The following is a 15,565-nucleotide window of genomic DNA, read 5'->3' on the forward strand; positions in this document are numbered from 1 at the left end:
CCCCTCCCTCCCCCACAAAAAATAGGAATGAATAAAATAAATTGGGTGGGGCAATGTGAAATATTCTTATTGGAACACTGAGTTCAAGAAAGAACACCTTTAAACTCCAGTCCAAATAGGTTAACATCTTTAAATGTTCATGATTCTCTTGATTATCGCTTGAATTCTCCCAGGGAATGACTGTAAACTGTGTGATTGCAGGATGTCACCTCTTTTGTTCATTTTTGTGTCTCCAGGGCCTAATGCAGTACTCACATGTATCTGGTGCACATTAAATATTTGTGAAATAAATGAATAAATGGGTACTACCCTAAAAGGTGACACATTCACATTTTTAAAGGCAGAAATTGAGATTCCAAGAGATTCGGTTGCTTGCATAAGGTCCTAGTGAAACTTGGACTTGAAATGAGGTTTCATTTCCAAGCAAATATATTTGCTAACACATTGTACTGCTTCCAGATTATGAAAGATGGTGGGATATGAGATAAAATGGGATGAAATGAACATTTTCTTTAGCATTAGCCATAGAGCATCCTTGGCCTATTCTAAAACTTCGTTTGTCTTGACTTTAATGAATCAGAATTTAGTTTATTAAGCCTTCCAATCATACTGACCTGATGGAACAACTCTTCCCTGAGAAGTATCTGGAAAGATAAAAGCATTAAGAATTTCTTACAAGGTATTTTTGCTTTGGTTTCGATTTTGTTTATTTTATTATTTTTTAACTATCTTTCAGGGTCAAGGTGTCATGAGCATGAATGTTATCAGTTCCTTGGTTGCGATAACTGGGATTACTTTAATCATTTTCAGCTATAGACATCAAGACAAGTACTGCCAGACATCTTCCATTGAAGAAATATGTGTTTTAGGTAGAACTCTTTTCATTGTAAGTGGTCTTATTTTGCATGATGAATCTCTAAAATCTTATGTGAACTGTGTCCGTGATGTAATGATTCATTGATTTTTATTTCATTAACTGAAGTTGTGTGAGCATTTGAACTGACGGTTGAGAAAGGTACTGTGGGGTTATTGTTGCAACGATTAAGGAGCGATATTTTCTGGACTTGAGTCCTGTTCGCCTAAGTTTGTCACCTTGGCCTAATATTGTATTCCCTCTAAGACTTGGTTTTCCTCAAGTGGAAAATGAACATAATAAGAATGCTTACCTCATGGGTTGTTGTGAGGATTGCTTAAATTAAAACAGTACCTTGCACGGTTAAATAGTTAATAGGTTTAGCTAATACAATTATTATGGACACAGATTGAATTAAATTTTACTGTTTCAGCATTAATGAACAAAATGATCTAAAAGTTTGCTCAATAACACTAAGATCAAAATACAGTGGGGGAAGGTATTTAGAAGTCATTTAATAAAGTAAGGATTTTTATAAGCTTAAGACATACATTATTTCACATAATTGTAGCAATTTTGTTCATTAAAGCAGACGAGAGATCTTTTACCAGGAAATGTAATTGTCTGCACAATTTAAAGTATTTATCTAACAAGTAATCAATGACATTATTTTTAAGCATGTCAGTGACTCCAATAGGCCTTTCTCTCTAGTTCCCTAAGCAAGTCCTGGGGTTTTATTTTATTCCTATCAGCTATATCTTGAGGCTTGGGTTCTATAATTTGAAGAATATTTGAATCTGCTGAAGGGAAATAAAGTGGAATCACAGAAAATGGTCTTTCTCAGTAAATAAGAAATGAGAACCTAGCTCCTGAATACAAGAGTTTATTTAATCCTCACAATCACTCAGTGAAATGGTCCTAGGGAACCTCTCATGTGTTCTGAGATAAATTCTAAAATTAGACTTATGAGAGATTACTAAAGAAAGCCAGAAAACAACATAAGCAATAAAACTCTGTTCTAACTGGGCCAAGAATATGATACAACATTGTAATTCTTGGCCATTGCCGAATGGACAGGAGCCTACTACTGTTTGTTATGTTGGTATATACAAGGAAGAACTTGTATATACAGAAAGGGTTAAATCTCCAGATATAGGAAATTCTGCTGTTTCCTACTCTCCATGGATGGATATTTCAAGATTAGTTACCTGCATACAGAACCATGAACAGTCTCTTCCTGGTTCTCACTTATATAACTTAACAATTTCTTGCTGTAACCCAAACATCATAAGCTAAAAGAGCCAAAACAGTGGGCTTTAGATGTCTCTTGGGCTGACCCCTGTCCTAAAGACCAATCTATTTTCTATACTGTGGCCAGAGTAATCATTTAAAAATGTAAATCTGAGCAATTACTTAATGGCTTCCTGTAAAACATCTGATGATTAAGACCCATATCTTAAGGGCTTTACCAAACCCTGTAACACCTATCCTACCTACCTTTCTGACATTATTCCAGGACTTCATTCTTCTCACTCCACACTCTGGCCACTTCCTAGAATCCCTTAATGTGTCAAGTATCCACGGCCCCAAGATGATCATGGGATCAGCTTCTTCCTGCTTTGAAGGGTCACCAGGCCAGTTATACAATTAACTCATCCTCATACTTAAATCTCAACTGAAATCTCACTTCTTTAAGGAAGTTCTTCCTGACCACACCTCTACGCTCATATCTGCATAGATCCCCATTATAGTAGCGCATAGCTCGCAATCCTTCTTCACAGCATTTATCACAATTTAGTTAAGTAAATAATTATCTAATTACTTCTTACTGTCTGCCTCCCTTACCATGATGTAAGTTCCACAAAATCCAAGACCAGGTATATCTTGTTCAGTGGAGAAAGTGAGTAAATTGCATACAATGGGGTCTTCATACATTTCAGTTTTACCAACACATATTGCATATCTAAGATTTTTGGTGTACCTCAGGGAAACCAAGATTCAGAAACACACTGGGTTCAAGCAATTCTCCTGCCATGGCCTCTTGAGTAGCTGGGATCACAGGCATGCACCAAGAGGTCCAGCTACTCTTGTATTTTTAGTAGAGATGGGGTTTCTCCATGTTTGTCAGGCTGGTCACAAACTCCCAACCTCAGTTAATCCGCCTGCCTTGGCCTCCCAAAGTGCTGGGATTACAGGCATGAGCCACCGTGCCCGGCCAACCTTGGATCCACTTTAACCCAGGTCTTTCTGTCTTCATAGTTTAAACTTTTGAGGCACCATAAGGTACCATGTTACTTCTCAATCTAAACATTACCTTAAAGCAAAACGGGCAAAATAGCCATCTGTGGGCTACATCCAGCCTGTATGTATGTTCTATCTGGCTCTTTAGGGAAAAACAAACAAAATAGGCATTATGGTATCCATGTTCCTACATGACAACAATTGGCTGGAATTGATGCCTCCTACGAATGCTATTACTCTCTACTCTCTCCTTGTTTAGTTCACAGTGGTTGCCCAGCCCCCATGGACATTGGAGTTTGTTATCCCTGCCTTATCAGAAAGACATAAGATGAAACTTGTGCAATGTCTGATGGCTACAGAACCATCCAAAATATGGTTTTCCCATACTTGGTGATACAGTGTAAGGGGTTCTCAGCTTACATATTTAAAATAACCGCTCTCATTTCAAATGCCATTTATTTCTCCTCATTATTTGCAGGGAATTTTGTCAGTCTTACTGATCATCAGCATAGCAGAGCTCAGCATCTCTGTGACTATTGCATCCTTTAGAAGCAAGTGCTGGACACAGTCAGATGAGGTATGTTCTGATGTCTCTTAATATTATTAAGAGAACAGGTTCCTGTTCCTGTTGGGATACTGCACACAATGATGTCTGGTTTATTAGCAGGAAGAGCAGCAAGCTCAGATGCTGAAGTAAAACATCTAAACTTAGGAAGGTCAGAGAGGGCAAGCTTAAGATTGAAGCTCACCCCACCATCTGAAACAACTATGCTTTTACCTCTTGTACTATCTGCTTTGTACTCAGTCATCTTTGTTCAGACATAGCTCTTTATGTCCCTGTCAAAAATATGTAATATCAGACTTAATGGGATCCCAAGTTACTGCGACATGGGGTGTGTATTCTTGGATCATAAGATGTGTGACACAGTTCCACCACCAGAAAAGAGGTAGGGGAAAAAAACTATTAATACTGATACTACGTAGTATTTATAATAATTGTTACAGTTTATATTTACAGAATTCTGACTATGTCAGTCACTGTTTTAATCACTGAGCACCAACTTAATCTTAACAAAACTATAACATCTTTATTTTACATATGAAGGAAGTGAGGCACAAAGAGGCTGAATAACCTCTCCAGTATCACCTAACATCAGGATTCTGACCCTCGTGGTGTGTCTCCAGAGCCTGCCTGCTAAGTCCCAAATACCAGTACAGGCCTTGTGATTCGTGGAGTTTTCATTTCTCTGTTTTTGTTTACATCAACTTTATAGAAGTATCATTTATAAACAACAAAATGTACCTATGTTGAGCTACCATCACAATCAAGGTATAGTGCATTCCTATCATCCCAAAAGGTTCACTGAACCCCTTTGCAGTCAATGTCCTCATCACCTAGATTGGTTTTGACTTTCCAAAATTTCATACTCACAGAATCATAAGTAAGTACTCTCTGTATATGGCTTCTATGGCTTCTTCCACACAGAAATATGTTTTTGAGAGTCATCCATGATGTTGCCTCTATCAAGAATCCATTCCCTTTATGTATGGGTACATCACAATTTATTTATCAATTTACCTTTTTTTTTTTTTTTTTGAGTTGAGATCTCACTCTATCACCCAGGCTGGAATGCAGTGGCACTATCTTGGCTCACTGCAGCCTCAATCTCCTGGACTCAAGCAACACTTCCACCTCAGCCTCCCAAATAGCTGGGACTGCAAGCATGCGCCACCACCCCCAGCTAAATTTTTTTTTGTATTTTTTTGTAGAAACAGGGTTTTGTCATGTTGCCCAGGCTGGTCTCAAACTCCTTGGCTCAAGTGATACACCCACCATGACCTTCCAAAGTTCCGGGATTACAGGTGTGTGGCACTGCTCCTGGTCCATTTACCTTGTGATGGGTATTTAGATTGTTTAAAGTTCTGAACTATTATCAATTAGTTACTGAGAATATTTGAGTTCATATGTTTATGTGGACATATTTTCGTTTCTCCTGGAGTGTTGCATCTAGGATTTGATTGCGAGATCGTATGGTAACCAGATGTTTAACTTTATAAGAAAATATCAAACAGTTCGTCAAAGTGGCTGTATTGCTTTCCATTCTCATCAACAATGTGTGACAGGGACAGTTGCTCCATGTCATCATGAACACTTGAAACTGTCAGTTTTATCAATAATTTAGCTATTTTAGTGCGTATGTAGTGGCACCTCATTGTAGTTTTAATTTACATTTCCCTGATGACTAATGATGATGAGACTCTTGCTATATGTTTATCATCCATTTGTGTATCCTCTTTTGAGATGTCTGTTCAAATATTTAGCTGAATTTTATTGGAATATCTTCTTCTTACTGGCCTTATAGCAGCCTAATTAATTCTTAATACAAATCCCTTACACATATTTGTTTCACTCTGTGATTTGCCTTTTCATTTCAATAGCTTCTTTCAAAAAAATAAATTTGATGAAGTTCCATTTATCATTTTTGCTTTTACGGTTATGGGGTTTTTTTGTGTTCTGTTTAACAAAGTTTTCCCTACCCCCAAGTCATAAAGGTTTTCTTCTATCTTTTCCTACAGAAGTTTTATCATTTCAGCTTTTGTGTTTACATGTATGGTCCATTTTAATTTAACTTTTGCATACAGTTGTAGGGTAAGGTTAGAAGTTAATGCACATTCCCCCTCACGGAGATATCCAGTTATTATAACACCATTTGTTGAAAATGCAATGCTTTCCTCCGGCACCTTGGTATTTTTGTTGAAAATCAATTTACTTATTACTTATTTTAGGTCTCTTCTGGATACTTTATTTTGTTCCTCTGGCCAATATGTCTATCCTTCCACGTATTCCACACTCTCTTAATTTCTGTATCTTTCCACGTATTCCACACTCTCTTAATTTCTGTATCTTTAGAGTAATTCTTCTGCATTGTGGTGAAATACATATGACAGAATATTTATCATTTTAGCCATTTGTTCAAATCGTTGAATACATTAATAATGTTGTGTAACTCTCACCACTATCTATGCCCAAAAATTTTTCATCATCCCCAACACAAACTCTGTACCACAAAACAATCACTCCCTGATTCTCCTCCCGATTGCCCCTGGTATCCTCTATCCTACTTTCTATATTATGAATTTGCCTTTTCTAGAGACCTCATATAAGTGGAATCTTACAATATTTGTCCTTCTCTAACTGGCTTATTTGAATAAGCATAATATTTTCAAGATTAATCCATGTTGTAGCATACTTCAAAATTTCATTCCTTCTATGACTAAATAAAATTCCATTTTGTGTATATACCACATTTTGCTTAGCCATTAATTTGTTGATGGACACAGAAATTCCTGCCTTTTGCATATTGTGAATAACGCCGTTATGAACATAGGTGTAAAAATATCTCCTCAAGTCCCTGTTTTCAATTCTTAGGATATTGAATATATATCCTAAGAGAGGATATATATTTAAGAGTGAAATTGCTGGGTCATATGGAAGTTCTATGTTTAATGTTTTGAGAAAATGCCAAACTGTTTTTCACATTGGTTGCACCATCTTACATTTCCACCAGCAGTGTACAAGGATTCCAATTTCTCCACATCTCCATCAATACCAACCAACAGGGGAAAAAGGAGAGCAATTATTTTCAATTTTCAATTTATGATTGACACATGGTAATTGTACTATATATGGGGTACAGTGCGATGCTTCAATGCATGTTACATTTTCTAATGATCAAATCATGGTAATTACCACATTCATCACTTTAAACATTGATCATTTCTTTGTAGTGACAACATTCAAAATTTTCTCTTCTAGACTCCTGGAAATATACACTACATTGTTATATATCCTGGAAATACACACTACATTGTTACTTGCTATAGTCACGCTACTATGTATAGAGCTTATTCTTACTATCTATAGTAAGTGGGAACTTACTGTTCCTGTTTATAATTTTATATCCATTGACCAATCTTTCCTGGTCCTCCCAACCTCCCTACCTTCCCTAGCCTCTGCTAACCACTATTCTAGTCTTCACTTCTATGACATCAACTTTTTTAGATTCCGAATCTGAGTGAGATCATGCAGTGTTTGTCTTTCTCAGCTTGGCTTATTTCACTTAATATAATGTCCTCCAGGTTAATTCATGTTGCCACAAATGACAGACTTACATTCTGGTTTATGGCTGAATAGTATTCCACTGTTTGTGTGTGTGTGTACATTATATATGTAATACATAATGTATGTATAATATACATATATTACATTTTCTTTATTCATTTATCTGTAGATAAGCATTTAGGTGGATTCCTTATCTTGGCTCTTGTGAATAGCACTGCAATAAATATGGGAGCACAGATGTTTCTCCAACTGTCTTCATTTCCTTTGAATATATACCCTGTAATGGGATTGCTGGATCATATTTGTTTTCATCATGGCCATCTTTCTTTTCTTTTCTTTTCTTTTCTTTCTTTCTTTCTTTCTCTCTTTTTCTTTCTTTCTCTTTCTTTTTCTTTTTTCCCTCCCTTCCTCCTTTCTTTTTTTCTCTTTCTTTCTCTTTCTTTCCTTCCTTCCTTCCTTCCTTCCTTTCTTTTTCTTTCTTTCTTATACAAAGACTCTGTCACTTAGGCTAGAGTGGCACAAGATCACAGCTCTCCACAGCCTCAAACTCCTGGGCTCAAGCGATCCTCCTGTTTCAGTCTCCTAAGTAGCTGGGACAAAAGGCATGTGCCACCACAGCCAGATAAATTTTTATTTTTGTAGAGACAAGGTCTTGCTATGTTGTCAGGGCTGGTCTTGAACTCCTGCCTTTAAGCCATCCTTCCACCTTGGCCTTCCGAACTGCTGGGATTAAAGGCATGAGTCACTGCACCAGCCCTACATAAGGGCCATCTTAGTGGGTATGAAATGGTATCTTGTGCTTTTGATTTGCTTTTACCTAACGATTTCATGTTGAGCATCCATGTATACATCTTCTTTGGAGAAATATTTTTTATGGTATTGCCTGTTTCTTAATTGGGCTGTTTGTTTTTTGTTGTTGAATTGTCGAGTTCTTTATATATTCTGGATCTTAGTCCCTTAGTAGATAAATGATTTGCAGATATTTTCTCCTATTCTGTAGGTTGTCTTTGCACTTTCTTGACGACCTTTTGATGCACAAAAGTTCTTTATTTTTATGAAGTATAATTAATCTATTATTTTGTTGTTGTTTTCTGTGCTTTTCTTGTCACATCCATGAAATTATTCCCAAATTGCCATGAAGATTTCTTCCAATTTTTTTCCATGAAATGTATAGTTTTAGCTCTTAGGCTCAGTGTTTGATTGATTTTGAATTAATGTTTGTATGTGGTATAAGGTTAGGGTCCAACTTTATTCTTTTGCATGTGGATGCCCAGTTATTCCAGCATCATATGTTGAAAAGATTCCTTTCCCCACTGAATATTCTTGGTGTCTATGTTGAAAATTGATTCACTATATATGTGATATATGTGAGCATTTATTTCTGAATGATTCCATTGGTCTATATATCTTCCCTTATGCCAGGTACCATATTGGTTTTTTTGTTTTGTTTCATTTTGTTTTGTTTTTAAGATGGAGTCTTGCTCTGTCGCCCAGGCTGGAGTGCAGTGGTGAGATCTCAGCTCACTGCAAATTCTGCCTCCTGGGTTCAAGCAATTCTTCTGCCTCAGCCTCCCGAGTAGCTGGGACTGTAGGCGTGTGCCACCATGCCAGGCTACTTTTTGTATTTTTAGTAGAGACAACGTTCACCTTATTGGCCAGGCTGGTCTCGAGCTCCTGACCTCAGGTGATCCACCTGTCTCGGCCTCCCAAAGTGCTAGGATTACAGGCATGAGCCACTGCGCCTGGCCCCATATTGTTTTAATTAGTGTAGCTTTATAGTACGTTTCAAAGTTGGAAAGTATAATAACTCAAACTTTATTACTCTTTTTCATTGTTGTTTTGGCTATTCAGGGCCTCTTAAAATTCCATATGAACTTGAGGATCCATTTTTCCATTTCTGAGAAAAAGACTGTTGGAATTTTGATAGAAATTGTATTGAATCTGTATATTTCTTTGAGCGGCACTGACATCTTAACAATTTTAAATCTTCTTATACATGAACACAAGATGTCTTTTCATTTATTTAGGTCTTTAATTACTTTCAGCAATGTTTTGTATTTTTTAGCATAGAGGTCTTTCATCCCCTTGGTTAGATTTATTCTAAAGTATATAATTATTTTAGGTGGCATTATAGATGAAATTGCTTGTTAAATGTTCTTTTTATATTGTTTATTGCTGTTACACAGAAACAACAATGATTTTTTGTGGGTTGCTCTTATATCTTGAACCTTGTTGAATTCCTTTATTAGGTCTAGTAGCTTTCTTGTGGATTTGGGAGGATTTTTTATATAGGAAGATCATGTCATCTGAAAATAGAGATGTCCTTAATCTTTTCTTTTCTAATTTGGATGAATTTTATTTCCTTTTATTTTCTAATAGCTCTAGCTGGAGCTTTTAGTACAATATTGAATAGCAGCACTGAAAGAAAGCATTCTTATACAGTTCCTGATCTTAGGGGGAAAGCTTTTAATCTTTCACCACTGAATATGATACGAGCTGTGTGTGTTTTATAAATAAACTTTACATATTGAGGAATTTTCTACCTCTTCCTAGTTTTATGAGAGGTTTTCTCATGAAAGGCATTTCATCAAATGCCTTTTCTACTCCAAGTGAGATGATTGTGTGTGGGTTTTCCAACATTATATTAATGTGATGTGTTACATTTGTTGATTTTCTTATTGCACCCTCCTTGTATTTTGCTTATAAATTTCACTTCATCATAGAATAATCCTTTTCTAATATTTTGTTGGCAATTTTTATATCTACACTTATAAAGGATATTAATCTGTAATTTTCTTTTCTTGTGACATAATCTGGTTTTGGTGTCAAGGTAATGGTGGCCTCATAGAATGAGTTAGGCAATTTTCCCTTCTCTTCAAGTTTTCAGAAGAGTTTGAGAATAATTTTTTTTTCTTTACATTTTGGTGGAATTCACTGGTGAAACCATCTGATCCAGAAGTTTCCTTTGTTGGGAAGTTTTAGATTACAAATCTTTTTACTTGTTACGGATCTGTCAAGATTTTCTATTTCTTCTTGAATCATTTTAGGTAATTTGTGTGTTGCAAGGAATTTGCCCATTTCTTATACAGTATCTGATTTTTTTGGGATATAATTTTTTACAGTATTCTTTTACAATACTTTTTCTCTCTATAAGGTCAGTAATAATGTCCTCACTTTTATGTCTTGTTTTGGTTGTTTTATTGTCTTTTTACTTTTCAGTACAGTAAGGGTTTATCAATTTTGTTGATCTTTTAAAAGAATCAACATTTGGGTTCATTGATTTTCTCTATTGTTTTTCAATTCTCTATGGAGATTTCTCTTCTGCCCCACTAAAATTGTGCTAGAGTAATTCTCGAAATCAGATAGTGTAAATCTTCCAACTTTGTTCTTTTTCAAAATTGTTTTGGCTGTTCTAGGTCATATGAATTTCCATATAAGTTTTAGAATTAGTTTATTGATTCCTACAAAAATCTTGCTGGGATTTTGGTTGGAATTGTACTGAACCTATAGATAATTTATAAACAATTTACTTCCTAGTAATACGTAGTCTGCTGATCCATGTCCATGAAACATGTCAATATTTTCTTACATCTCATTTCATTTCTCTCAGCATTATTTTATTATTTTCAATGTATAAGTCTTATGCATACTTTGTTAAATCTATCTGTAATTATTTCATTTTTTCTTGATATTGTACATGGTATTTTTAATTTACTTTTAAATGTTCATTCCTACATATAGAAATGCAATTTATTTTTATATACTGGTCTACTATGATCTTTCTAAACTAACTTATTAGTTCCCATAGCTTTTTAAAATAGAGTTCCTAGAATTTCTTAGTAGATAACCATTTTAAATATGAATAAAGACATTTTTACTCCCAAACTTTATGCCTCATTCTTCTTGCCCTATTACACTGTGTAGCCCCCAATACAATGTTTAAAATAAGTGATGAAAATAGTCAATCTTTCCTTGTTCTTGATCTTAGGATGAAAATGTTCAATATTTCACTCTTAGATATGATGTTATTTGTAGGTTTTTTACAGAGCAAATTTACTCTGTTATGCAGATTTTTAAAAATCATGAATGGGTATTGGCTTTTGTCATTTTTCATCTTATGCTTTCACCTTTATTGCATTATTTGTATATTATACAACTAGAGGAGAGTACAAATCCTGTTTTAAGCCCTTTAGAAACAATATTAAAGTAAGTTACTCACACTAAATTACTCTTCAATTGAATTCAGTGAATACAGATCTTTAATCCACTAATGGCATAGTAACATGCAAAGTACAACAGGGGATTCAAAAATAATAAAATATGTACCTTGATCTCAAGAAAAGGAAAGGAAAAGTGAACTCTGCATTTACAGAGAAATTTCTCTGTGCCAGTTTCTGTGCTTGAAAGTATTATTTCATATGGTCTTTAGTCATAGCCACCCTGAAGTAGGAAGTAGGTGAAGTTATTAATACAAGAAGCATAGATCAGAGAGGAAAGCACAAGACCTTGGATTCAACTACAATGTTTAAATCCTTCCTAGGTAAACAGCTCCACGATACTGGTCTGGTTATTTAACATCTCTGAACCTCAGTTGCCTCAATTCTAAAAGAAGGATAATAACTTTATAGGGATGTCATACCAATTCTTTGGGATGACTTTGGAACTTTGTCTAGCATCTGGTAATCACTGAGTTCTCATTAATGATGAGGAAATTTAAAATCATAGCACTTAAGAGCTTGAATAAACAGAGAAACTATAATTCATTCTTCCCAACCTCTTTTTAAATGAAAGAATAAATTAAAATTCACGTGAAACAAAAGTTTGAGGATTCTTAGAAATATAGAAATCTCTTCCAAAGTACCATTTATACTCACATAAATAGTCCTTCAATAGAGATGAAATATAGGTGTGAAAAACTAATTAGGAGAGTGGGAAATACAATGTATTATGTAAGAGAATGTGTAGATTCTCAATCTAAGCCTGCTATTAGCCAACGAGGTAAGCATAATTAATTCATTTAATCACTGAGTTCTGATCCACTTCATCAAATAGAACAAGTAGTCTATTCTGACTCTATGAATTACCTCAGAAAGGTGTAATTCATGGAGTCAGAATAAAAAGCAGCAGGTTGTTCTGCAGTAACAACCTCCTAAACATTATAATAATAACATGAGAACTAATGGAAAGCATTGCAGGTTGTATCAGGTGCTGTCACTTAGCTGTTTCAAAAACTCCAATAGCTTTCTCTTATTTGTAAAGGAAAGTCCAAACTTCCTAGTCTAGCATACCATCTAATAGTATCAGCAATATCTAACTGTTTACCCTCTGCCATCACACCATGCCATATCACAATCTTGTGTTTTTGTACCCGCTATTCCACTGCTGCTTCTACCTGGATTCTGACTCCTGTCTTATTTCATCTTACCGTCTATGCCTGAGTAATTCCTACTCAGCTGTTAAGACACAGATTAAATATTGCCTCTTCTGTAAAGCATTTCCAGGTTGTCTCAGAATCAGGTCATCTTCTATGTTTCCATAAAGCACTAAGTATCTATTTATATAATTGCATTTGCTGAATTGTATTACTATTATCTATTTATATGTTGATGTACAGATAATTGTGAGCACCTTAAGGGAAAAACCCACATATAATTGTCTTTGATTCCCAGCATTTAGTTCATCTAGGTGATCAATAAACCACTACAGATTAAGCATGAATATATGAATATTGACTAGATGATATAAAATGTCTCAGAAGCTTTATAATATTAAGTATGGGAGGAATTTTTGAGGCAATCTTAATCAAATTCCTCGGTTCAATATTTGAAAAACTAAAAGGTGATGACTTTTCTAAAATAATACCAATAAGTTGATAGTAAAGGCAGGGCTGGCATTTGTTTTCTGCCTTCTCATTTAGATGTTATTTCCTATCTACTGTCTTAAGTCAGAGATGAAAAGTAACCTGGAAAAAAAAATCAGACATGATTCTGTCATATTAATTACCCTCATCCTTGGTTTTATAGGTCCTGTTTTTCTTGCCTTCTGATGTTACTCAAAATAGTGAGCAATCTGCTCCAGAAGAAAATGCTCAATTACAATTTGAGCTTCAAGAAGAGTTTTCCAGTGATGATTCAACAACAAATGCACACTCTGTTTTCTTTGGAGGCTATGCTTTCTTCAAGTTAAGACTCTCTAGAAGTCCTTTAGTCTCCCAACCAGGTAATAAAGGTACAGAATTTGTGCCAGATGAACAAAAGCAAAGTATCCTTCCATCTCCCAAATTTTCAGAGGAAGAAATTGAACTAAAACCTTTGCCTCCTACATTAGAGGAAAAGCCCTCAGAAAATATGCCCATTCAGCTCGACTCTACATTTAAACAAATGAAAGATGAAGATCTACAATCTGCTATCGTACAACCTTCCCAAATGCAAACCCAGTTTCCGCAGGACCAAACTGTGTCACTCCAAGTTTTTCCATCCCATTCTATACTAAAACTCGAAGATCTGTCACATGAAGACTTGCCATCCCAAGCTCTACCAGTAGAAGGCCTGTCAGAACAATCCATGCCATCTAGGTCTACAACATCCCATGACAAACAGTCTTATAATCTGACAGCTAATGACCTGCCCCCTCAAGGCATACTATCCCAAGACACACCATCTCAAGATATGCTGTTTCCTGACATGACATCCCTAGACATGAAATCCCTAGATATGCTATCTCAAGACACATCACCCCACAACATGCCACCCCAAGATACACCTTCCCAAGATATGCTATCCCAAGCTCTATCAGCGCACGCCATATTACCTGAAGCCTCAACACCCCATATTGTGCAGTTCCCTAAAATACAACAGCTACTTCAGCAGCCCCCAGATCTTCAACCAGAAAACACTGAACCTCAAAACCGGCAAATTTCACAAATGTCATATCAAGATATTAGATCAGAAGTTATGGAAGAGACCAAAGAATGGAAATCTGAGGAGGAACTCCATAGAAGAAAATCCTCAAGACGGCATTCCTTAAACCAGCAAACCAAAGCCTTGCAATACTTAAGGAGATATTCTTTAGACATGCAAACCAAAGGCCATAAATCCTCAAAGAGGCATTCCTTAGATCAGCAAAGCAAAGGCTGGCAATCTCCAAAGCGGAAATCCTTAGACCAGCAAATCAAAGACTGGCTATCCCCAAAGAGGCACTCCATAGATAAGCAAGTTCAACTTAATCAAACTACAAAGCAACTCCCAGATCAACAAGTTGAAGATCAGCAAGCCAAAGGGGAACGACACCCAGAAGGACAATCTAAAGATGGACAAGTTAAAGACCAGCAGACTGATGAGGAGCAACCCTTAAAGAAGCAAATCCAGGATCAGCAAACCGAAGACCAGCAGACCCAAGAGAAGAAATCCCCGAAAGGACAATCCCAAAATGTTCGAGCCGAAGGACAGCAAGCTCAGGTGGAGAAAGTGCCAAAACTGTTATGCCAAGATTCAGAATCCCAAATACAGCAATACCAATTCTGGCAATACCCACAAAAGCAGTCTCCAGACTGGACAACCCAAGACTGTCAATCTTTCGGCCAAGAATCCCCTGAATGGATAACTCAAGGCTGGAGAAACAAAGATTATAAAGCAAGAGAATGGCAATTTGAAATGCAGCACTGGCAAACACAGGATCTATTGGAGAAAGAAGCCCTAAAGCAGATAGCTCTATACCGCGAAGTCCAAACCCAGCACACAACAGCCCAACATAACCTAGAATATCAAGCCAGTCAAGATAAAGACCAAGAAGACCTTCAATCCAGAGTTACACAGAAAGGAGATATGTATACTAGAGACATCAAACCAGGGGACATGAAATGTACAGGGCAAGCCTCAGGAGACCTGCAATCAGAAAACGTGAAGCCAGATTTTCATTCTTCTTCTGGCCAAAGCTCAGTACAAGACACGTGTGTAGGCCATTTGTCCCATCTAGATTCAGAACAAGATGTGCAGCCAAGCACTTCAGCTTCCTCAAATTCATATAAAGAAGATGTGAATTTAACTTCTACTTCATGTGATCCAAAAGAGGAACAGCAATCTGAAGACTCTGACTAACATGCAGAATCTACCCAAGTGCCTCACTGCCCCCGTTAATGGAATTAAATTAGGAAAAAACAATATTGTCTCCTCCAACCCGCATACTCAATTGTGGTTGCTACCTAATTAGCTTACAAAAAAATGAAGGGCATGCTGAGCACTCAATTTGTTCTTTCTGAAAATAAAATGACAACAAACCAAATGTTAACACTGTATCATCACTTTCTGTATGTGAAGAAATAATTCACATGTATACTCCTTGTCATCAAA

The 15,565-nt window shown here is 36.2% G+C and overlaps 1 protein-coding gene across 1 annotated transcript in view; it reads left to right on the plus strand.

The window, feature by feature from the left end:
• Window positions 1-15,565, plus strand: part of MS4A14 (membrane-spanning 4-domains, subfamily A, member 14) — a 21,753-nt gene extending 6,188 nt beyond the window's left edge. Inside the window, 4 exon segments of the mRNA XM_011963526.1 lie at window positions 737-886; window positions 3,573-3,671; window positions 13,241-14,746; window positions 14,748-15,565. Coding sequence (XP_011818916.1) covers window positions 737-886; window positions 3,573-3,671; window positions 13,241-14,746; window positions 14,748-14,819 — 1,827 coding nt within the window. The 3' untranslated portion in view covers window positions 14,820-15,565.

This window comes from Colobus angolensis, unplaced genomic scaffold (assembly GCF_000951035.1).
Source record: "Colobus angolensis palliatus isolate OR3802 unplaced genomic scaffold, Cang.pa_1.0 Scaffold61, whole genome shotgun sequence".
Classification (NCBI taxonomy): Eukaryota; Metazoa; Chordata; class Mammalia; order Primates; family Cercopithecidae; genus Colobus; species Colobus angolensis.